Source organism: Erpetoichthys calabaricus, chromosome 11, assembly GCF_900747795.2.
Source record: "Erpetoichthys calabaricus chromosome 11, fErpCal1.3, whole genome shotgun sequence".
In the NCBI taxonomy this organism is placed as follows: Eukaryota; Metazoa; Chordata; class Cladistia; order Polypteriformes; family Polypteridae; genus Erpetoichthys; species Erpetoichthys calabaricus.
In genome coordinates this window covers 84,455,651-84,473,366 of record NC_041404.2, presented here as the reverse complement: position 1 = coordinate 84,473,366, position 17,716 = coordinate 84,455,651, and the positions used below count along the sequence as shown (strand labels likewise).

Here is a 17,716-nt window from a genome sequence, read left to right as displayed (position 1 = left end):
CTTGTATCAAATTATATAATGTATTTGACTAATACAGAATTTTTTTTATTAAATCAGTAATTTAATGTTTTTGGTTTAATACGGTATAATAGAAGTAGAGAAAATTATGACTTGATTTAAAAGTGCTCATTAAATTTGTATAAGTTTAAGTTGACTAAATAAAAGTAAAAGAGAGTTGGAGTGTAGCAGCCAAATCAAAGAATTGGGTGTGTCAAGGCTTTAAGTACTATGGTTGCATCCATATTTGATTAAAGGGTGTGAAAGGAGTAAAAACTGGAGCATAAACTTATATAGTATTTAAGATGCATTGGAATTAGATGAAATATTTTTGGTTACTTACCATTTGAATCATAGGGTCTTCAAAAGATTGTGCTTCAATTGGGTAATTTAAGTATAAATGTAACAGATATTTAGAGGATGGGAGGATAGTGATGGGCAGAAATAAACCTTTGTCAAGTACTAAATCATTCAAGGTGATTGAGCCAAAAATGCTTTCAAGGTTTCAAAGTTTTTGACACTAGATATAATTCCTGGTCATTTGTTGTAACATTAGATGCTCTCACAGTAGAACTCAAACACAGTCTGTGAAACCCTAACCCTGAAAGCATCTCACAAACCATGATCATCAGAGTAGCTGTGATGCTATGTTCTTTCCCACTCCTTGGTTCCATAATAATAAAATTTTAAAAAATAAATAAATAACGTCCACAAATGGAATGTGCCATTCAGCAAAAAAAAAAGAGAGTCTAAATAACAGGAAACAAGACACCCCTCTCACAAATTTTCCCCTTTTGAAAATTATCATTAGTATCACTGGTGTACCAATATTACTAACTCTTTTGTTTTCTTGAGATAGCCTTTATTGTCTTGCTGTTTGGGATCTTGACTATGAATGTGCAGAAACAGTAATAATTTTAAAAATAACCATTTTCTTCTCATCAGTTTTCTTCTTTTGATTTAATTAAACCTCAGCAAAGAAAAAATAAATGAACTTAGGGCATTATTTTTTATTACCTAAATGTTTCATGATTAATATTTAATATGGGTGATTTTACAGAGCTCAAATTAAATAAGTCCACTACAAATAAGGGATACCCTCACACTCAGAAGCCCAGTTAAGTCACATGCTCTAATGGTGCTATCCTTTAGATCGGCTTACTAAAGTGGTTGTTTTTTATACTCTGTATGTAGTCCAGACTCGAGTTTGCATCCTAGATCTCAACTGGGAATGATCCACAAAGGGAATGTTACCTGAGCAAAACAAAAAAAAAACAATTACTTAGTTGACAAATAATTTTGACATATACTATTGAAGGATAGTGCAAGAGACTTCACTCTCTGGTACTGTAGCATTTCCACTTAAACATTTCATCTGGAGTATGATGTGTGATTTGCAAAAGGCAGCTTGTGTATGTGTAGTAATTCATCTTCTTTGCTTGAGGTCCAAACATCCTGCCATTAAAGATGAAGATAACAATCCATCCAGAACTGCTGTTCTTTTCAAAAATTTTAGAAAAGGTTTTTGAGCAACAACTGCCCACCTTTTTTTAAGACAAACAAGATCTTGGACCCTTTTCAATCAGGGTTTTGAAATAATTATTCCACAGAAACAGCCCTATTAAAAGTCTAAAATGATTTACAGTAATCCCTCCTCCATCGTGGGGGTTGCGTTCCAGAGCCACCTGCGAAATAAGAAAATCCGCGAAGTAGAAACCATATGTTTATATGGTTATTTTTATATTGTCATGCTTGGGTCACAGATTTGCTCAGAAACACAGGAGGTTGTAGAGAGACAGGAACGTTATTCAAACGCTGCAAACAAACATTTGTCTCTTTTTCAAAAGTTTAAACTGTGCTCCATGACAAGACAGAGATGACAGTTCCGTCTCACAATTAAAAGAATGCAAACATATCTTCCTCTTCAAAGGAGTGCATGTCAGGAGCACAGAATGTCACATAGATAGAGAAAACAATCTCTAGCAAACAAATCAATAGGGCTGTTTGGCTTTTAAGTATGCGAAGCACCGCGGCACAAAGCTGTTGAAGGCGGCAGCTCACACCCCCTCCGTCAGGAGCAGGGGGAGAGAGAGAGAGAGAGAGAGAGAGAGAGAGATAGAGAGAGACAGAGTTTGTTTTTCAGTCAAAAATCAATACGTGCCCTTCGAGCTTTTAAGTATGCAAAGCACCGTGAAGCATGTCGTTTCAGGAAGCAGCTGCACAAAAGATAGCAACGTGAAGATAATCTTTCAGCATTTTTAGACGAGCGTCCATATCGTCTAGGTGTGCAAACAGCCCCCCTGCTCAATCCCCATACGTCAGGATCAGAGAAAGTCAGCGCAATAGAGAGAGAAGAGTAAGCAAAGAGTAAGCAATCTAGCTTCTCAGCCATCTGCCAATAGCGTCCCTTGTATGAAATCAACTGGGCAAACCAACTGAGGAAGCATGTACCAGAAATTAAAAGACCCATTGTCCGCAGAAATCCGCGAACCAGCAAAAAATCCGCGATATATATTTAAAAATGCTTACATATAAAATCCACGATGGAGTGAAGCCGCGAAAGGCGAAGCGCGATATAGCGAGGGATCACTGTACTTACTTACTTAGTTCAGCTTTTGATACTGTTGACCATAAGATCCTTTTAGGCAGGTTATCCCACTCTGTAGGTATCACTACTGGCTCAGCTTTAGCCTGGTTTTCTTCCTATTTAGCTGATAGGAGTTTTTCAGTTCATGTAGGTGAGTTCACGTCAGTCAGTGCTTCATTGTCTTGTGGGGTGTCTCAGGGTTCTATCCTTGAGCCTGTTCTTTTTTGTTATATATGCTACTGTTAGCTCATATTATTAATTCTTTTAAGGATATTTCTTATCATTTCTATGCCAATTACATCCAGTTTGCTTTTCTTGTTGATTGTCTGACAGAGATAATTAAATGGCTCTTATCCAACAACTTGAAAGCTAAACTCTCAGAAAACGGAGCTTATAATTTTTGCCCCTCCTGACCTACACGGCAATTAGCCAAAAGCTTTTGTCATTTTCTACCTTCTCTCAGGCCTCTCTACGCAACTTAAGTGTTACTTTCAATCAGAACCTTAATTTTGACGTCTATGTTAGGTATGTAAGGTGGAAATGCTTTTTATCTCATCACACATTGATTTTTGTAACTCTCTCTATACCTGTTGTGGACCAGCAGGGGGCACACCAGCCGCAGTCCCCAACACAGACAGACATGGGACAAAAATGCAAGCATCTGCTTTTATTTTTCTTTCTCTCTTGTGGGAAATGCCTTCCCCCATTTCCCATGCGCACAGCACAGTCACAAGCACAGTCTAACACTAAACCAAACACTTTCTTTTCTTTCATTTCCTTCTCTTTCTGCCTCCAAACTTTGTGCTCTTCCACCTGACTCTGACTCCCAAAGTAGTGGTTGTTGGCTCCTTTTATAAGGCACCCGTAAGTGCTCCAGGTGCTCGTTGACCTAGTTCTTGCACCACTTCTGGGTCTGCCGAAAATGCTGCAATTAAGGGCACAGCAGCACAGCGCTCATGAAACCCAACTGGGCTGCACCAAACTCCTGCTCCCACAAAGCCCTGTGGGACTCAGAGGAATCGCTGCAACCCAGGGGAGCTGCCACCTAGCACTCCGGGGGAGGTAATGCTCTGGATGTGCTCCCTCCCCTGGTCCTTCCAGCATAGAGTCGTCCCAGCTGGGCAAGGGCCCCGGCCGTACACCACACTTTCTAAGCAAATCTGGTTTAACTCGCCAGGCAATTTCAAAACATAGCTGCCAGGCTTTTAACACGTTCCCATAAGTGGACTCATATTACTCTTATCTTATTCTCTTTGCATTGGCTTCCAGTAGACTTCAGGATACAATATAAAATTCTCATACTCACTTATAGAGTCCTACATGCTCAGGCTCCTCAATACCTTGTGGATCTCCTGCACCATTACATCACTAGTCGAGCCCTGAGATCCTGCCAACAAGGCCTTCTTTTTGTCCCTTGCTCCAGGCTGGAGATGCGTAGGGATCAAGCATTTCAATCTATTGCTCCCAGACTGTAGAGCAGTCTTCCTCCTGCACTGAAACTGGTGCAATCGGTTGAACAGTTTAAAGCCCAGCTTAAGACTTTCCTTTTTAGACAAGCTTTTGGGTAGTTTTTGTTAGTATAGTTTTACTTTGTTATTTTTATTATACTTTCTTTGTTATTTTATTGTACAGCATTTTGTGATGCCTGTCTGAGAAAAGAGCTTTATAAATAAATTTTACTTACTTAATGCAGAAACCATCCTGTCATTGACCCTGGCAACTCTGCTGGACCCAAAAGGAGTCAGAACTCTGGGTTCTGGCAATTTCAAAATTGTCAGAGAGGCTGAGACATAGTTTGCATCCCTTGTATGGACCTGAGGCCTCATGTATAATGCTGTGCGTAGAATTCACACTAAAACACTGTAAACAGACAAAAGTGGAAATGTGCATACGCACAAAAAAAATCCAGATGCATAAAACTGTGTGTACGCCAAGTTCCTTGCACTTCCCCTTTATAAATTCCAATGAATGTGAAATTTAATGTAAGTGCACGCACCTAAGACCCCACCCTGACTTCCCAGAATTTAACATATTTGAATAAGCAAATCAGTATAAATAGCCCTTTCCGTACAGTGTTTTGTTAAAAGACAATTGCAAAACCATATGGAAAAGAGAAGAATTTCAGCAAATGTGAAGTGGAGGCAAGGAAAATGTACTATTTGTTGGCTTAAGCAGTGGCATAAGCAACATAAGGAAGTTAAGGAGTGATAGAACATGGAGGAAACACTCGAAAGTTCAAGTTCAGAAAGGTGCACAGTGCCCAAAATAAAAAAGAAGTGGTCAGATATCAAAGTTGATGTGAAAAGGTCAGTTGCAGCCCACTGTCTGTTTACTCTGTTTCAGACAGTATTACAAAAGCTGCCCCCCATGCTGAGGATGTGACTCCAAGTGGTAATGGTGCTGCTGTGCCCAGCACAGTTTCTGACACTAGCTGTGCACACACCTCTGCTTCTGAAACCGATGGGCAACTATCTGGCTGTGTGCTATGTGCTGACGGATGCTGTTCCGGAGTCACAAAATGCAATAGTGAAAGTTGTAAGAGATGTGGCCAATGAAGTAAGGAATATAAGGGCTGTACTATGTGATATTGACATTTGCAAATTATGGAACACAATTTGATGAGGATTCTAAGTTCAAATGGTATACACCACAAAAAGGGGTTTCACGGGTGAACATTCCATAATATCTCTCAGAATTATTTGTCATCTCAGGTTATACATACACTGTATGTATTTATTTGGGGAATCATCGCTTTGTGCATTGCACCTCATGGACTACAGGGATGCATACTTGGTTCTGCATTCCACCTAGAGTGCCAAAGGCCAAGGTCAGAGCTACAAGTTCTGACTATGAGGATGTCCCTGACCCAGTGACACATGCTGGAGTGCCCTACCTATTGATCGCATGACACATATGTGACACACACCTGAAAGCAGTTGTTTTAAAACACTGTGCTTCAAAACCTCCATATGGTGTCCATACATTAGTACTGAGCATCCCATCCCTAGGAGAAGCCAAGGTAAGAATGTTGAGATCATAAAATCAGACCCCAACTTGTACGCCCGTTCAAAAATGTGACATCTTCTTGCCTCAGATCTCGCATCAGTTACTCAGACGCATCAAATTTTGTTGCAGCAGCCAGCAAAGTTAGTAATTTCTTTCGCTACTTCAACGACGTTTAACTTAAACCAGCTTCAAATTTTCTTCTGATCGAACACTCCATCGTAGATAAGGGATGCTCTTACGATAAAGGTGTATGAGGGTGTGAGATACAAAAAACACAAATCAGTGCAAACGTTGCTTCGGAATAGTTTGGGGGTATTCAGGCAAAATACAGAGAGAGAGAGAGAGAGAAAGAGAGGTTAGAAGCATGCGCTGATACAGCACATTGCCGCCCCCACATAGAAATAAAGGCTGTGTGCTCCGTGGTTACTCTCTCAGGCGGGTGTTAGCATATCATAATCCTTTGTACCAATTGCATGAGTTTTCTGCATTCGACTTATACAACCGACATTATAAAATACCAGAAATTATACTGTAAAATTAAGTCCCGACTTATCCGAGGGAAAACTTATCCGTGAGTATATACGGTATTTGGTCGGATATGAGTGAGTACAACCGCATAAGGCCAAGTCCAGAACTAGGTCCTGCTAGCCCACAGTGCTTCCAAGAAAGGTTCTGGCTGACAATAACCTCATATTGTACTAAATTAATTATAAAAAAATTAAACTCAATATTAAATAATTAGTCAATCAAACTCTGAATTTGTAATGGACCAGGATATGAAGGTACCAAAAGGAGAAAAAAAAGAATAGTAAAAAAAGAGGCTGAGGTCAAAATCAGGAAACCAACTATTTCTTTTACAAAAGTGCAAAACACAAACAAAACTCAAAGGTCAATTAATGAAGAATATGCTCTTGCTGCACATAATTCATTTCCCTAAACAACTACCATCACTTTTGATTTGTTTTTGAAATATCCAGAAATTTGGATGCCAGCATTAATGATGCACCATATTAAACAGTATCTGCAGTTACAACCTCACATACAACACTGACATCAATCGCATGGCCGGTAAAGACTGTTGTTGCTAACATGAAAAACAATAATTTGTCTAGTACAGCAAAACACAAACAAAACTCAAAGGTCAATTAATGAAGAATATGCTCTTGCTGCACATAATTCATTTCCCTAAACAACTACCATCACTTTTGATTTGTTTTTAAATATCCAGAAATTTGGATGCCAGCATTAATGATGCACCATATTAAACAGTATCTGCAGTTACAACTTCACATACAACACTGACATCAATTGCATGGCTGGTAAAGACTGTTGTTGCTAACATGAAAAACAATAATTTGTCAAGTACAATAATAATAATTTATCAGTTATTATTACTGGGTTTGGAGTTTTGTTCTTTTGACAATTAGTAGTAAACTTTTAAAAGCTTTGAAGTTGTAATGATTTAATGTGAAAAGGAGAAAAACAGAAAGAATCTGAACAGAGATTTAACTACCAAAATAACAATAATCCCTGAAGTAGCAATTTGACTCCATCCATCTCTTTATTTAACCTCTAGAAATTCTTGATGCCGACATTTGGAGTGATCTGTTCTTTGTAATAAATTTCTGTCACCATTTTTTGTTTTCTTTTTTCCATTAGAAAGCTCTTTTTTCTTTTGGATTTGTTTCTGGACTGGTCTGCTCCATTTGTAAAACAGCATCATTAAATATCAATAAAAATAATAATAATACTTTTTATTTATATACTAAACATCATTTTATGTTCCTGTTAATTATCCCTGCAAGATCAGGTCCCACTGCCTGGGCGTTCTATGTAGTTCACAACTGTCTTTGTGTGGACTTAAACTCCACAAATGTAGACTGGGAGAAAATCAGCTTGCTTTGAGTGTCAGTTCTTTTTGTTACCTACAGTACGTTCATCTCTGGCACAAACAATACAATGTCACTTGATGTGTCAGAAGCAGTGCTTGTAGCACAAATAGATCAAATTAAGTACATTGATTAATTAAATTCTCTATGGATGTGTGTCAGTGTGTTAAACATGAACACTTTAACATCAATACTGCCAACTTAAAATATATACTCCACAATGAAAAAGCTTCTGACAACAAATTTACCTGCATTGTTGTTTGTTTGTCTGGACAGCAAAATAAATGGGTCTTTTTTACTTAGGCTATTAAAAAGTGAGTGCCAACATTGTTGAAGGATCTCACATCTGATAACATATTGACCAACTGACCAGGCTTTTAGGTTTATCTTACTTCTCTCCCTTGGAGCAAGCAGCATTTTAAAGTGATGCCTGAGGGACTAATACTCCAGTCACCTTCTAAATATTGAGAGCACCTGTGTAACACGACTTACCATGGAAAAAACAGCTCATATACCTGGATGATAAATTATTTTAAATTACTCTTTTTACGTTCATCTACTTTATATTGAAGATATAACTGCTCAGTTTCAAGATAATTGATTACAACAGAATGCTTATAAATGTAGTTTTGTTCAGCACTAATTTAGATTGCTGTTTCATAAAGCCAATATCCAGGCAGATCCTCAAACATTACAGATTATCCAACACCACATTTTATAACAGGGTACTAATTTCCTAAGTCTCTGCTACAATTAACAGTAGTCTTTTCTCATTAATCTACACGGTAGCTGCAAGACTATTTTTGACTCAACTTCTGTTATCAGTAAAGCATAATTCCATTAAAAGGTAGCCAATCATGGGTTTTCTGGACAACTTACTGCCATTTAATTGAAACTTTTTGTAACTCGATAGTCATTTTCCCTTGGAGAATTTCTAGATGGTTATAATTGCCATTTTGCCTGTGCAGAAGTTTGTTTTCAGAGTTTTTGTGCATTCTGATAAGGTCTTAGTGGTTCTAAACTATTAATACTTTATTTTATATTTTTCTGAAAACACTTTATTTTCTGTTTCATTTTATTATATTATATAGTTATTTTGGGATTGTTTCAAGCCATATGCCTCTCTCATAAAAAGATGGCAGCATTCAGCAGTTGTCTAAGTTTTTGGATTGAGGTAAAAACAAATAGCGCTTAGATTCTTTGATTTCTGTTGTGGACACTTTTGTTATCAATGGTTCTGACCTTTTGTTTTTACCTATTTCACTTATACATTTCACTCACATTTTTGATTTGTTTCTTTGGTGCCTTTGATCAATTTTGGTACAAATTTTAGATTTTTTTTATCTGTTCTTTTGTTTTCATAAAATATTATTTCCCCATCAATCTCCGTTTTGTATTTTTGAAGTCAAGCCGTTTTATCATCAAAGGCATCATAAATTATGACCATGCAGTCACCTATGATAGTTTTTCTCAACCTTTATGTTATAACAACCCACATTTTCCCATGCAAGTTTTTTTGTGACCAATAAAGTGGTAGGGGTGAACCTGTTTGTGAATTAAGTGCAGTAGTCGGTAGCTAAGTACTCCTTTTGTGAATCAAGCTAGATTGTCAGAGTGGGGGTTATGAATTTTCTGTTTTGGTTAATCAAGCATGATCAGAGCAATTGCTTGGTGAATTGAGTGTGATGGTCTGAGCGGCAAACCACCACAACCAACTTGTGACCCACAACAACCTACTGCCATTGTACATAGCAACTTGCAGCCAACTAGTCCTTTTGAGAAACACTGACCTATACCATTCTCCAAGAAAAGAAGCAACTGTTTTACCATCTTTACCTCCCAGAAAAGTACTCTAGTCCAAAGTATTTTGCATTTATACCACAAATTTAGAAACAAAAAAATACAAAAATGAAAAACAAGCATGTGGCTATTGTGGTTTCTTGTCTTGCTCTTAAGTTATTTGGTTACAGTGCTGTATTTCTTTGATAGTGATATTGTTACAGAAAATGGATATGATATTCTGAAAGCAAATATTGAAGATCTATTCAAAGTTCCATTTGTAACAGTTATTTTAAGAGTTTATCTTATACATTTTTTTATACATTAATATTCATTAATAGCTTTAAAGAGAAGATGGTATATGAATTCTGTCACAGTATCAAGACTGTAGATTTGAATGTAATAAAAGTGGCAGCCTTATCCTTAAAATGTTTGTCACAAAAATTGAGTTTCTGAGGTGTGTATAATAAAAGAGTTTCAAAAGCTTCAAAACCAAAGAGATGAATGACTATTACCAATTTTTAAGTTTTAGTACTCCTTCTCCTTCTAAGGTTCATATTTGTTATATCGGTTAAGTTGGGGGAAGAAGAATAAACAGGTATTTTGAAATATTAAATGACAGAGCTTTTCAGCTTAACAGTAGTCTTCAAATAAGACTCGGAAAACTTTACAAAGTCAATGTATGTGGAGAAGCTAATCCATTAGGTCCCCAGACATTAGTTTCATGTGATATGTTAAGAAAATAAGTATAATTTAATTCAGTCATTTGATGTTTTTTTTATTTTTTGGGATAAATTGATCCAGTGATGTTACCAGTATTATTGCTGTATCATTGTGCAGTTAATATTTAATAAAACACATACCTTATACTGTTCCCTAACTCTGGCATAGCTGCATATCTACAGTATAGTACTATTTTAAGTACAACATGTGATCCGTGATTCAGGCAGTTCCAAAAAGCAAAATTACATTTTTAATTTTAATATCTCACAATACATTTGTTACAGTCCCTATTTTCTTATGTAATTCTTTTTTGAGATTGAAAACCAAATGTAATTTACCTTTTGCAAATTTAAAGAATATGTGATGGCTATAATTTTCAAGATAATACATATAAATAAAAGTATATTCAATGTAGATTATCAGTTGAAGATGCAAAAATTCCAAACATAGTAAAAGTAAAAAGAAGAGAAGATCCCTGGAACATGAGAGTTTAGTCTTGCTCTGATAACTCACAGGTTTTATACTATTACACCCTTCCTTAAAATGACATATACATATCTAAGTTCTATCTGTCTTCCCTAACTCTGACTTTTCAGTATTTGTATTTTATAATAAATATAATATGTGGTGTGTGATTCAGTTTTTCAAGATGAAAAATCTTTTTAAACATGAAGCAAAAGGTAGCATTTTGTTTAATATTTGAAAACCTCCAATATAATGTTTCTACATTCCATCCATCTATCCATTGTCTCCCGCTTATCCGAGGTCGGGTCGCGGGGGCAGCAGCTTGAGCAGAGATACCCAGACTTCCCTCTCCCCAGCCACTTCTTCTAGCTCTTCCGGGAGAATCCCAAGGCGTTCCCAGGCCAGTCGAGAGACATAGTCCCTCCAGCGTGTCCTGGGTCTTCCCCGGGGCCTCCTCCCGGTTAGACGTGCCCGGAACACCTCACCAGGGAGGCGTCCAGGAGGCATCCTGATCAGATGCCCGAGCCACCTCATCTGACTCCTCTCCTCCTTATAATATATATATAAGTATCACAACATATGAGGAGTGTTAGTATATTTCAAAAGACAGACCTAACAAAAAAAAACAAAATTTGAACGACCACACAGACAAATATTGTTTTGGAATAGTATAGAACATTGTCAGTTTCATCAGTTTTGTCCAATCTTGAATCTTCTGTAGTAATCACAAACATGGCACTAAGAGAAAGAATGCAAGCCTTAACATGTGTCTTCTTAAGTGTTGCTTAATACAGCCAGTACATCATTGATTGATATTTCACAAGATTACAGCCTGTAGTTTTTCCTTGGCCCTTCATTGTTTATGCTGTCATTATGTCTCAAGGTGTGTCCTGCCCAAAAACGATACCTTCGGGGCATGTTTTTATGTTGAATCAGAAACATGCACACTCATGTTGTCTTTAAACAAGTGTGATTTATAATATCAATATTGGTTATACTTTCACATTTGACATTGTATTCTAATTTTAGAACTGTTTTGTACTTTACTTCAAACTGAATAAAATAGACAACACAGGGTATATAGTCCAGCGCAAAACTACACTGACATTAAAAACAGAGAACATGCAAAAAGAACCACAATAAATACTGGAGAAAATCTGAAATTCCACTGTCCTTTCATAAAACTACAATCTGGCTAACCTGCTACAGGCTGTATTACCTGTCAATGAGTATTTTAACAGTGCTCGGAATAAAACGTCCAGGCAATGTCTGAAGACATTGGTAAAGATATGTGACCATCTTAGAGTAACCATAGCAATGCTTATTTAAATACTCACCAACATTGCCTTCACACAACATTTATAAAAGCTACACAACATCACATAATTATAACAATATTCATAGTTATTAATGTTAAATTTGCCATAACGTTTTAAAATGTTCCTACTTGCTAGTAGTTGAGAAAAAGAAAAACAACCATACGCAGTCTTTTTGCAATATATCAAGATAATATTATAGCACCAACAGGCTTACTCTGCTGTCAACAAGAATATCTGTTTTGGCCATGATTACTGAATATTCTTTTAGTTTTGGGCACCTAAATAGAGTTTCTCCAGAGGAGTACTGCTTCAGGTAAGCAGACGATTTTTATTTTTACAAGGGTATACCAAAAATATATATATATTATTTCTCTCCTTAATTAACACCTAAGTTTTTTATCTTACATTTAAAAGTCTCAGGAGCTAAAATGTGTTATTTGTTTTTACAACATGTGTCCATACAGAACTACATATATATAGCAAATCATTTTGCATTATACTGTTAATCTATTTGTAAACATGTGCAATCCTCTTAGCGTTTTAAAATAAAAGGAATTCTATCTAAAAAAAAAAATAACAGATTGAAGCTGATTTCATCCATCTTTTTTTAAACCTGTATCCAGTTCAAAGTCACATCATGATAACAACAGTTGCAAAATTAGTGTTGATTGGTGAAATTTGGCAAAGCGTTTTATATTTCGGAGTGAATATGCTGTGTCCACCGAATACTTTCCTGGAAGTGTGCTGTGTGGCTGGCTGAGAAACATTATTTTTTACCCAACACCCCACGATTCTTTGTGAGGCCAACGTGACATCAAAGAGATGCCACAGAGTCGTAGTAGCCATTCGAAGAACTTTCACATATATACTGCTGTATATATTGATATCCAATCTGACACCAAAATTGGAGGAAGACACTGAACATGCAGCAAAAACAATTCAAAAAGATTTGAACAAGCTTCAAAACTGGGAAAACACTTGAAAAATGCCATTTAATGTAGAAAACTCCCCTCTAAGAGGGGCTCTCTTAGAACACTTTTAGCCACAGGTTCATTCCACCATGGTGTGCTAAGAAGTGCCTCTGGGAATCTTTTTCTACCCACTGCTAACTAAATGCAAAGTAAATGCAAACTAAATGCTTATACCCTAGGTTCATTTTTTTCATTTCTGCATAAAAATGTATTTATTTACAGATCAATTGTGTTATTTATCCCAGGAGTGTGTATCTTTGGTTTTTTTTATATATTTCTGTTGCTGTATGCATCTAAATTTCCCCTTGGGACTAATAAAGTTTAATCTGATCTAAAGTGCAAAGAGGTACACATGGGCAATAGGAACATCAATTATAAATACAAGATGGGAGACACTATCCTATGAGATGCAACCTCTGAAAAGGATTTAGGGGTGTATGTTGACACAACATTTTCATTATCTAAGAAATGTGCAGAAACAAAAAGATAAACAAAATGTTATCTTATATCATAAAAAACTGCAGAATATAAATTGAGGGATGGTATGATTAGACTATATAATCCAGTGGTGAGACTGCATCCGGAGTATTGTGCGCAGTTCTGGTCACCACACTACAAAAAGGACACAGCAGCATTTGAAGCTGTGTAGAGGAGACAACCAAATGTATCACAGGGTTTAAGAGCATGTTGTACTCCGAAATACACAGAATTAAACCTATTTAGTTTTAAGCAGAGAAGACTGCCTGGGGACTTAACCCAGGTTTTCAAAATCTTTAAAGGCATTGATAAAGTAGATCCAGCATATTTCCTTCAACTTAAGGGTGAATCATATACTCAAGGATACTGGTAGAAATTAAGGGGAAGTACATTTAGGACTGAAGCTCTTGTTTATGCAAATAATTGTGGAAATCTGGAACAGACTACCAAGACATGTAGTTGAAGCAGAAACATTTAAGAAGTATATTGATGAGCCATTAGCTACAGCTTGAAGGACTGAATGGTCTCTTCCCATTTGTCAAATTTCTTATGTAATTACATGCGTGCTACTCCAGCCGGACTTGCACTCCACATGTGTTTTTATATAACAAAAAACTTGCACATTAGCTGACCACTAAGAGAATATTACTGCTGCAAAATATATAATACTGATTCTGCTGCACCATATGGCTAATTTCGTGTGCTGGCTGAATGCTACTCAATTAGCCAGGTGGCCAGCAATAAACCTTAAAGGAGTCCTCCCTCTCCCTGAGTCAGAAAACATGAGACACTGTGAAAAAATACAATTATTGAAAGATTTATTACTAATTACAAGGTGTTTCAATCTTTTTTACTTGAAGAGTGAACTGTGAAACAACTGCATAGATAGATCAGAAACAAAAAATACATGCCAGCTGCATGGACACTGCCAAAATGTAGTGCATGTTGGCTGAAGCACAGGTTCTAAAAGTGGTGCATAGCATGGCCAATTAGTGCCCTGAAAACTGAAACTCTGAGTGTGATGAGATATGCATCTTTTTATTTTTGTTAGTCTGTGACCATTTTGTGTATTTTGTTCGTGGTTATTATGTGCATATATTATTGCTTGAGGCAAGGCAGCGCAGTGGTTAGCACTGCTGCCTTAAAGCTCAGGTCACATTTTTGGTCGCAAAAATCAGTACAGCATAGTTGTCAGATGCTTCCCTAGCTCTCAGGGACACCTAAAAGACCATTGCTTAATTATAATCCATTCAAAACTAGTTCAGTTCCTCTTTCCCCATTTACTTTAATGCATTTTGCTGTGTTCAGCAAACATCCTGAACATTTCTATGATTTCGCCAAAATCATGATGAAGCGATCTCCACAGGGTTTGCTCATCTCTAGGAACCATTCATACATATTGAGCTAATTTATATAAACCAATCAACCTGAAAGCATGTTCTTGAATTGTGAGAGGAAACCTACTGGAGCACAGGGAGAACCTGCAAACTTCACACAGAAGAAACCCAAAATACAACTGTGACTTCTAGAAACCAGAGTTCTGTGGCAGGTCCTATTGCAGCACTGCTGTGGTCAAACTTAATTAAATGCAGAAAAATTCAAAGTTAAAAACAGCTCTTGAGTCTTTATGGCATGTGAGAACATACAGTATGTTTCTAAGTTTAACAACATGTTAAAACCTAGATTTAATGTGTACACTTTTTTGTTTAGCAGATGCAATCTATTTTAGTTTCCTTTTGTTTTGAAAGTTTATGGTATGCAAAGTTGTTGTTACCAGGCTTTAATATACAGTTCATTTTTTTCATAATCACTTAATATATTAAGGCAAATTTAATTTAACTGATATCAATTCAAGCACCAATTAAAATGCATTTGTACACTTTTCCTAGAGTGGAACATGCTGCATTAGAATATAAGAAAAGGTTTGATGAGAAAAAGTCATTCAGCGCAATCTAGTTAAATCTCTAATAATTTTAATATAAATGAAAATTTAGGATTTTTAGGGCATTGCAGTACTTTTGTCTACTACTCTCACTGACAATTAATTCTATGTATCTGTTGTTCTTTGTGTGAAGAAAACACTTTCTAATGTTTGTGCAAAATTTCCCCTTAAGTATTCTCCATCTCAAATCTTGAGTTCTGTTTTAATTGTTTATTTTAGAGTATCAGCTGGCATTTACTAGGCTAATTCTCTTCATCATTTTAAGTACTTCTATCACATCACCTCTTAATTTTCGATTGCATAAAATGAAAGGATTTAACTCCTTAAATCTATTCTCACTGCTCAAACCCCATGGTCTCAGAATCGGTTTATCAACTTGTCTTGTACAATTATGGAGTTAACTGGCTGCTATATATATAGCCCTATTAGTTATATTTATGGATACGTTTAACAGCAGAATAACTGTTTTAACAGTTTTATATCTTATTTACTTAGTTGTCTTGCATTGCTTAATCTTTTATTTTTGCATGAATTGCTGAATATATTCCAATTTCAAACATACTGTAAAAATGATGGTTGACTGAATTAAAAGAAAACCAACAAGTAAATTTTGTTAGCATCACCCTCTTAAAGTGAATATCCTAAATGTTCTTGTTTCTGCTTTAGTCTGAAAAATGGCGCTGAAGTTATTCATGCTAGCCTGCCCATGGATGAAAATGATGTAACTATGAAAGCTAAGTGCAGAAAAACAGACATACGTGAACAAAATTAATATGATTCAATAGGCACTGGTCCCTCTTTACCCTCCATTTCAAATCAGCAGGTTAAGAAGATATAAGTGGAAAAGTTATCATTTTCAATCTCACAGCTGGGTTGTCATTTTATCAACACGTTGTCCAGTGAAACTCTCCTGAATTGAATATGAGGAATGATGTTGGTACTAGTAACTGTAAAAAAAATAGGGTAAGGTATATATTAAGTGAGTTTGCCCTTTAACTCAATCAATATCTATTGTTTTTTGTGATATATGTTGTATTTTCACCTGATGCTGTCATGACAGGCTGAAAATCCATGAAAACCATTTTTGAAATTAGAGTGTTAAGAAAACTGCAAAGATACCCTTTTAAAGTGGTGAACCATAAGGTCACCAACAAAAAAATGGGGCAATGTTTCAACTAAATTTATCCACCGGCTGTACATCTCTGCACTCCTGCAGCCTTTCTGCTTTCCTCACTCATTTTTATATGTCATTTGTCAGCCTGAGGTACTATACTTAGTGTTCTACAAGTGTATATTTAAGACAAAATACTAGGGAAATAAATGAGGTGGCTAAAAGCAGACATTTAGTTACAGTATATAAAATGTTTTACTTTTAAGGTAGAGAACTATATTTCTTTTAATTTGATTATTTGTTAAAATGTTATCATCCAGACAGAAATTTAACATATACAGGGTAGTGTAAGACATTTCAGTGTCATTGGTACATTTATCTTAAGTGCATTCTAAAGCTAATGGAGTTCCATATGTTAAAATCTTCCCCCAGGGCCAAAGACTTCCAAGATTTTCTTTAGAAAACATTTTTTGTAATCAGTCTACTTTCGATACATACATATAACATATTATTTTATATTATATATGTACTGATAGGATATCCATGTACAGTGCCAGTGTGAAATTTAACACTCCTAGTTAAAAGATGAGAGCTTTATGGAAAGCAGATATGATTGACATTTGATGAGCAAACTACGCAAGATTTACATCATACTCCACACCTGTACTTGTGTGTCTTGTTGTCTCATTTTGCTGCATTCTCAACAGGATCATTAAAGCAAAACTCTAGGGATAACCTAACTCCCAAGATTTGAAAGACTTAACTTAATTGAACAGAGCTTTAGAACTATTATTCATAGCTTATCTTTTGTGTGAGAAATGATTATACAAATCATGGGAAAAAAGTGTCCTTTGTTTTCATAACGTTTGTGCAATTCATGTCTCCTATAACCTATTATATCATCTACTGATACCCATTTTTCATTGTTGATGTTAATATATGAATTAAAAATTCACCCTGCTTGCCTTTTATCTTTAATCTAAGTCATCTTTTCTAATAAGTAAAATGATGTGCATTTCCTTGCACATATAGATGGTTTTCATTTATAATAAATTAAAAAGCTCACAGGTTGCTTATTATAATAATTTGAGTTTTAATTACATTATTTCTTTTTTTCTTACCAAAGGGGCTGCCCCAAAGTTGAGGAAGCTCAAAAATATTACACTCCGTGAGGGAGAAAAGCTCAGTTTGAAATGTGAAGCTACAGGAAACCCCATTCCTGAATTCAAATGGTTTCGAGATGGGAAGGAACTGAGGAAGAGTAAAGAGATAAGGATACGACATGGAAGGTAAAAAAGTAATCTGTACTGGATTTATCAAATGAACAAGTAGAAAAGCATTTTTCTAGAATTTGATTATAAATAAAAGATTTGAAAATACGCATATTTTCTTTGCATTGTTACAACTGATCAACAGATAAGAAAGCTGTTCAAAAGTACAAAAGCCTCGA

General features: G+C 36.0%; 1 protein-coding gene across 3 annotated transcripts in view; it reads left to right on the top strand.

The window, feature by feature from the left end:
- The window catches only part of LOC114660650 (pro-neuregulin-2, membrane-bound isoform-like), a 228,800-nt gene that overhangs the window by 25,154 nt on the left and 185,930 nt on the right, over positions 1-17,716 (top strand). For all 3 annotated transcript variants that reach the window (XM_028813483.2, XM_051933904.1, XM_028813482.2), the window contains exon 2: positions 17,393-17,555. In XM_028813483.2, coding sequence (XP_028669316.1) covers positions 17,393-17,555 — 163 coding nt within the window. The remainder of the gene's footprint in view (positions 1-17,392; positions 17,556-17,716) is intronic.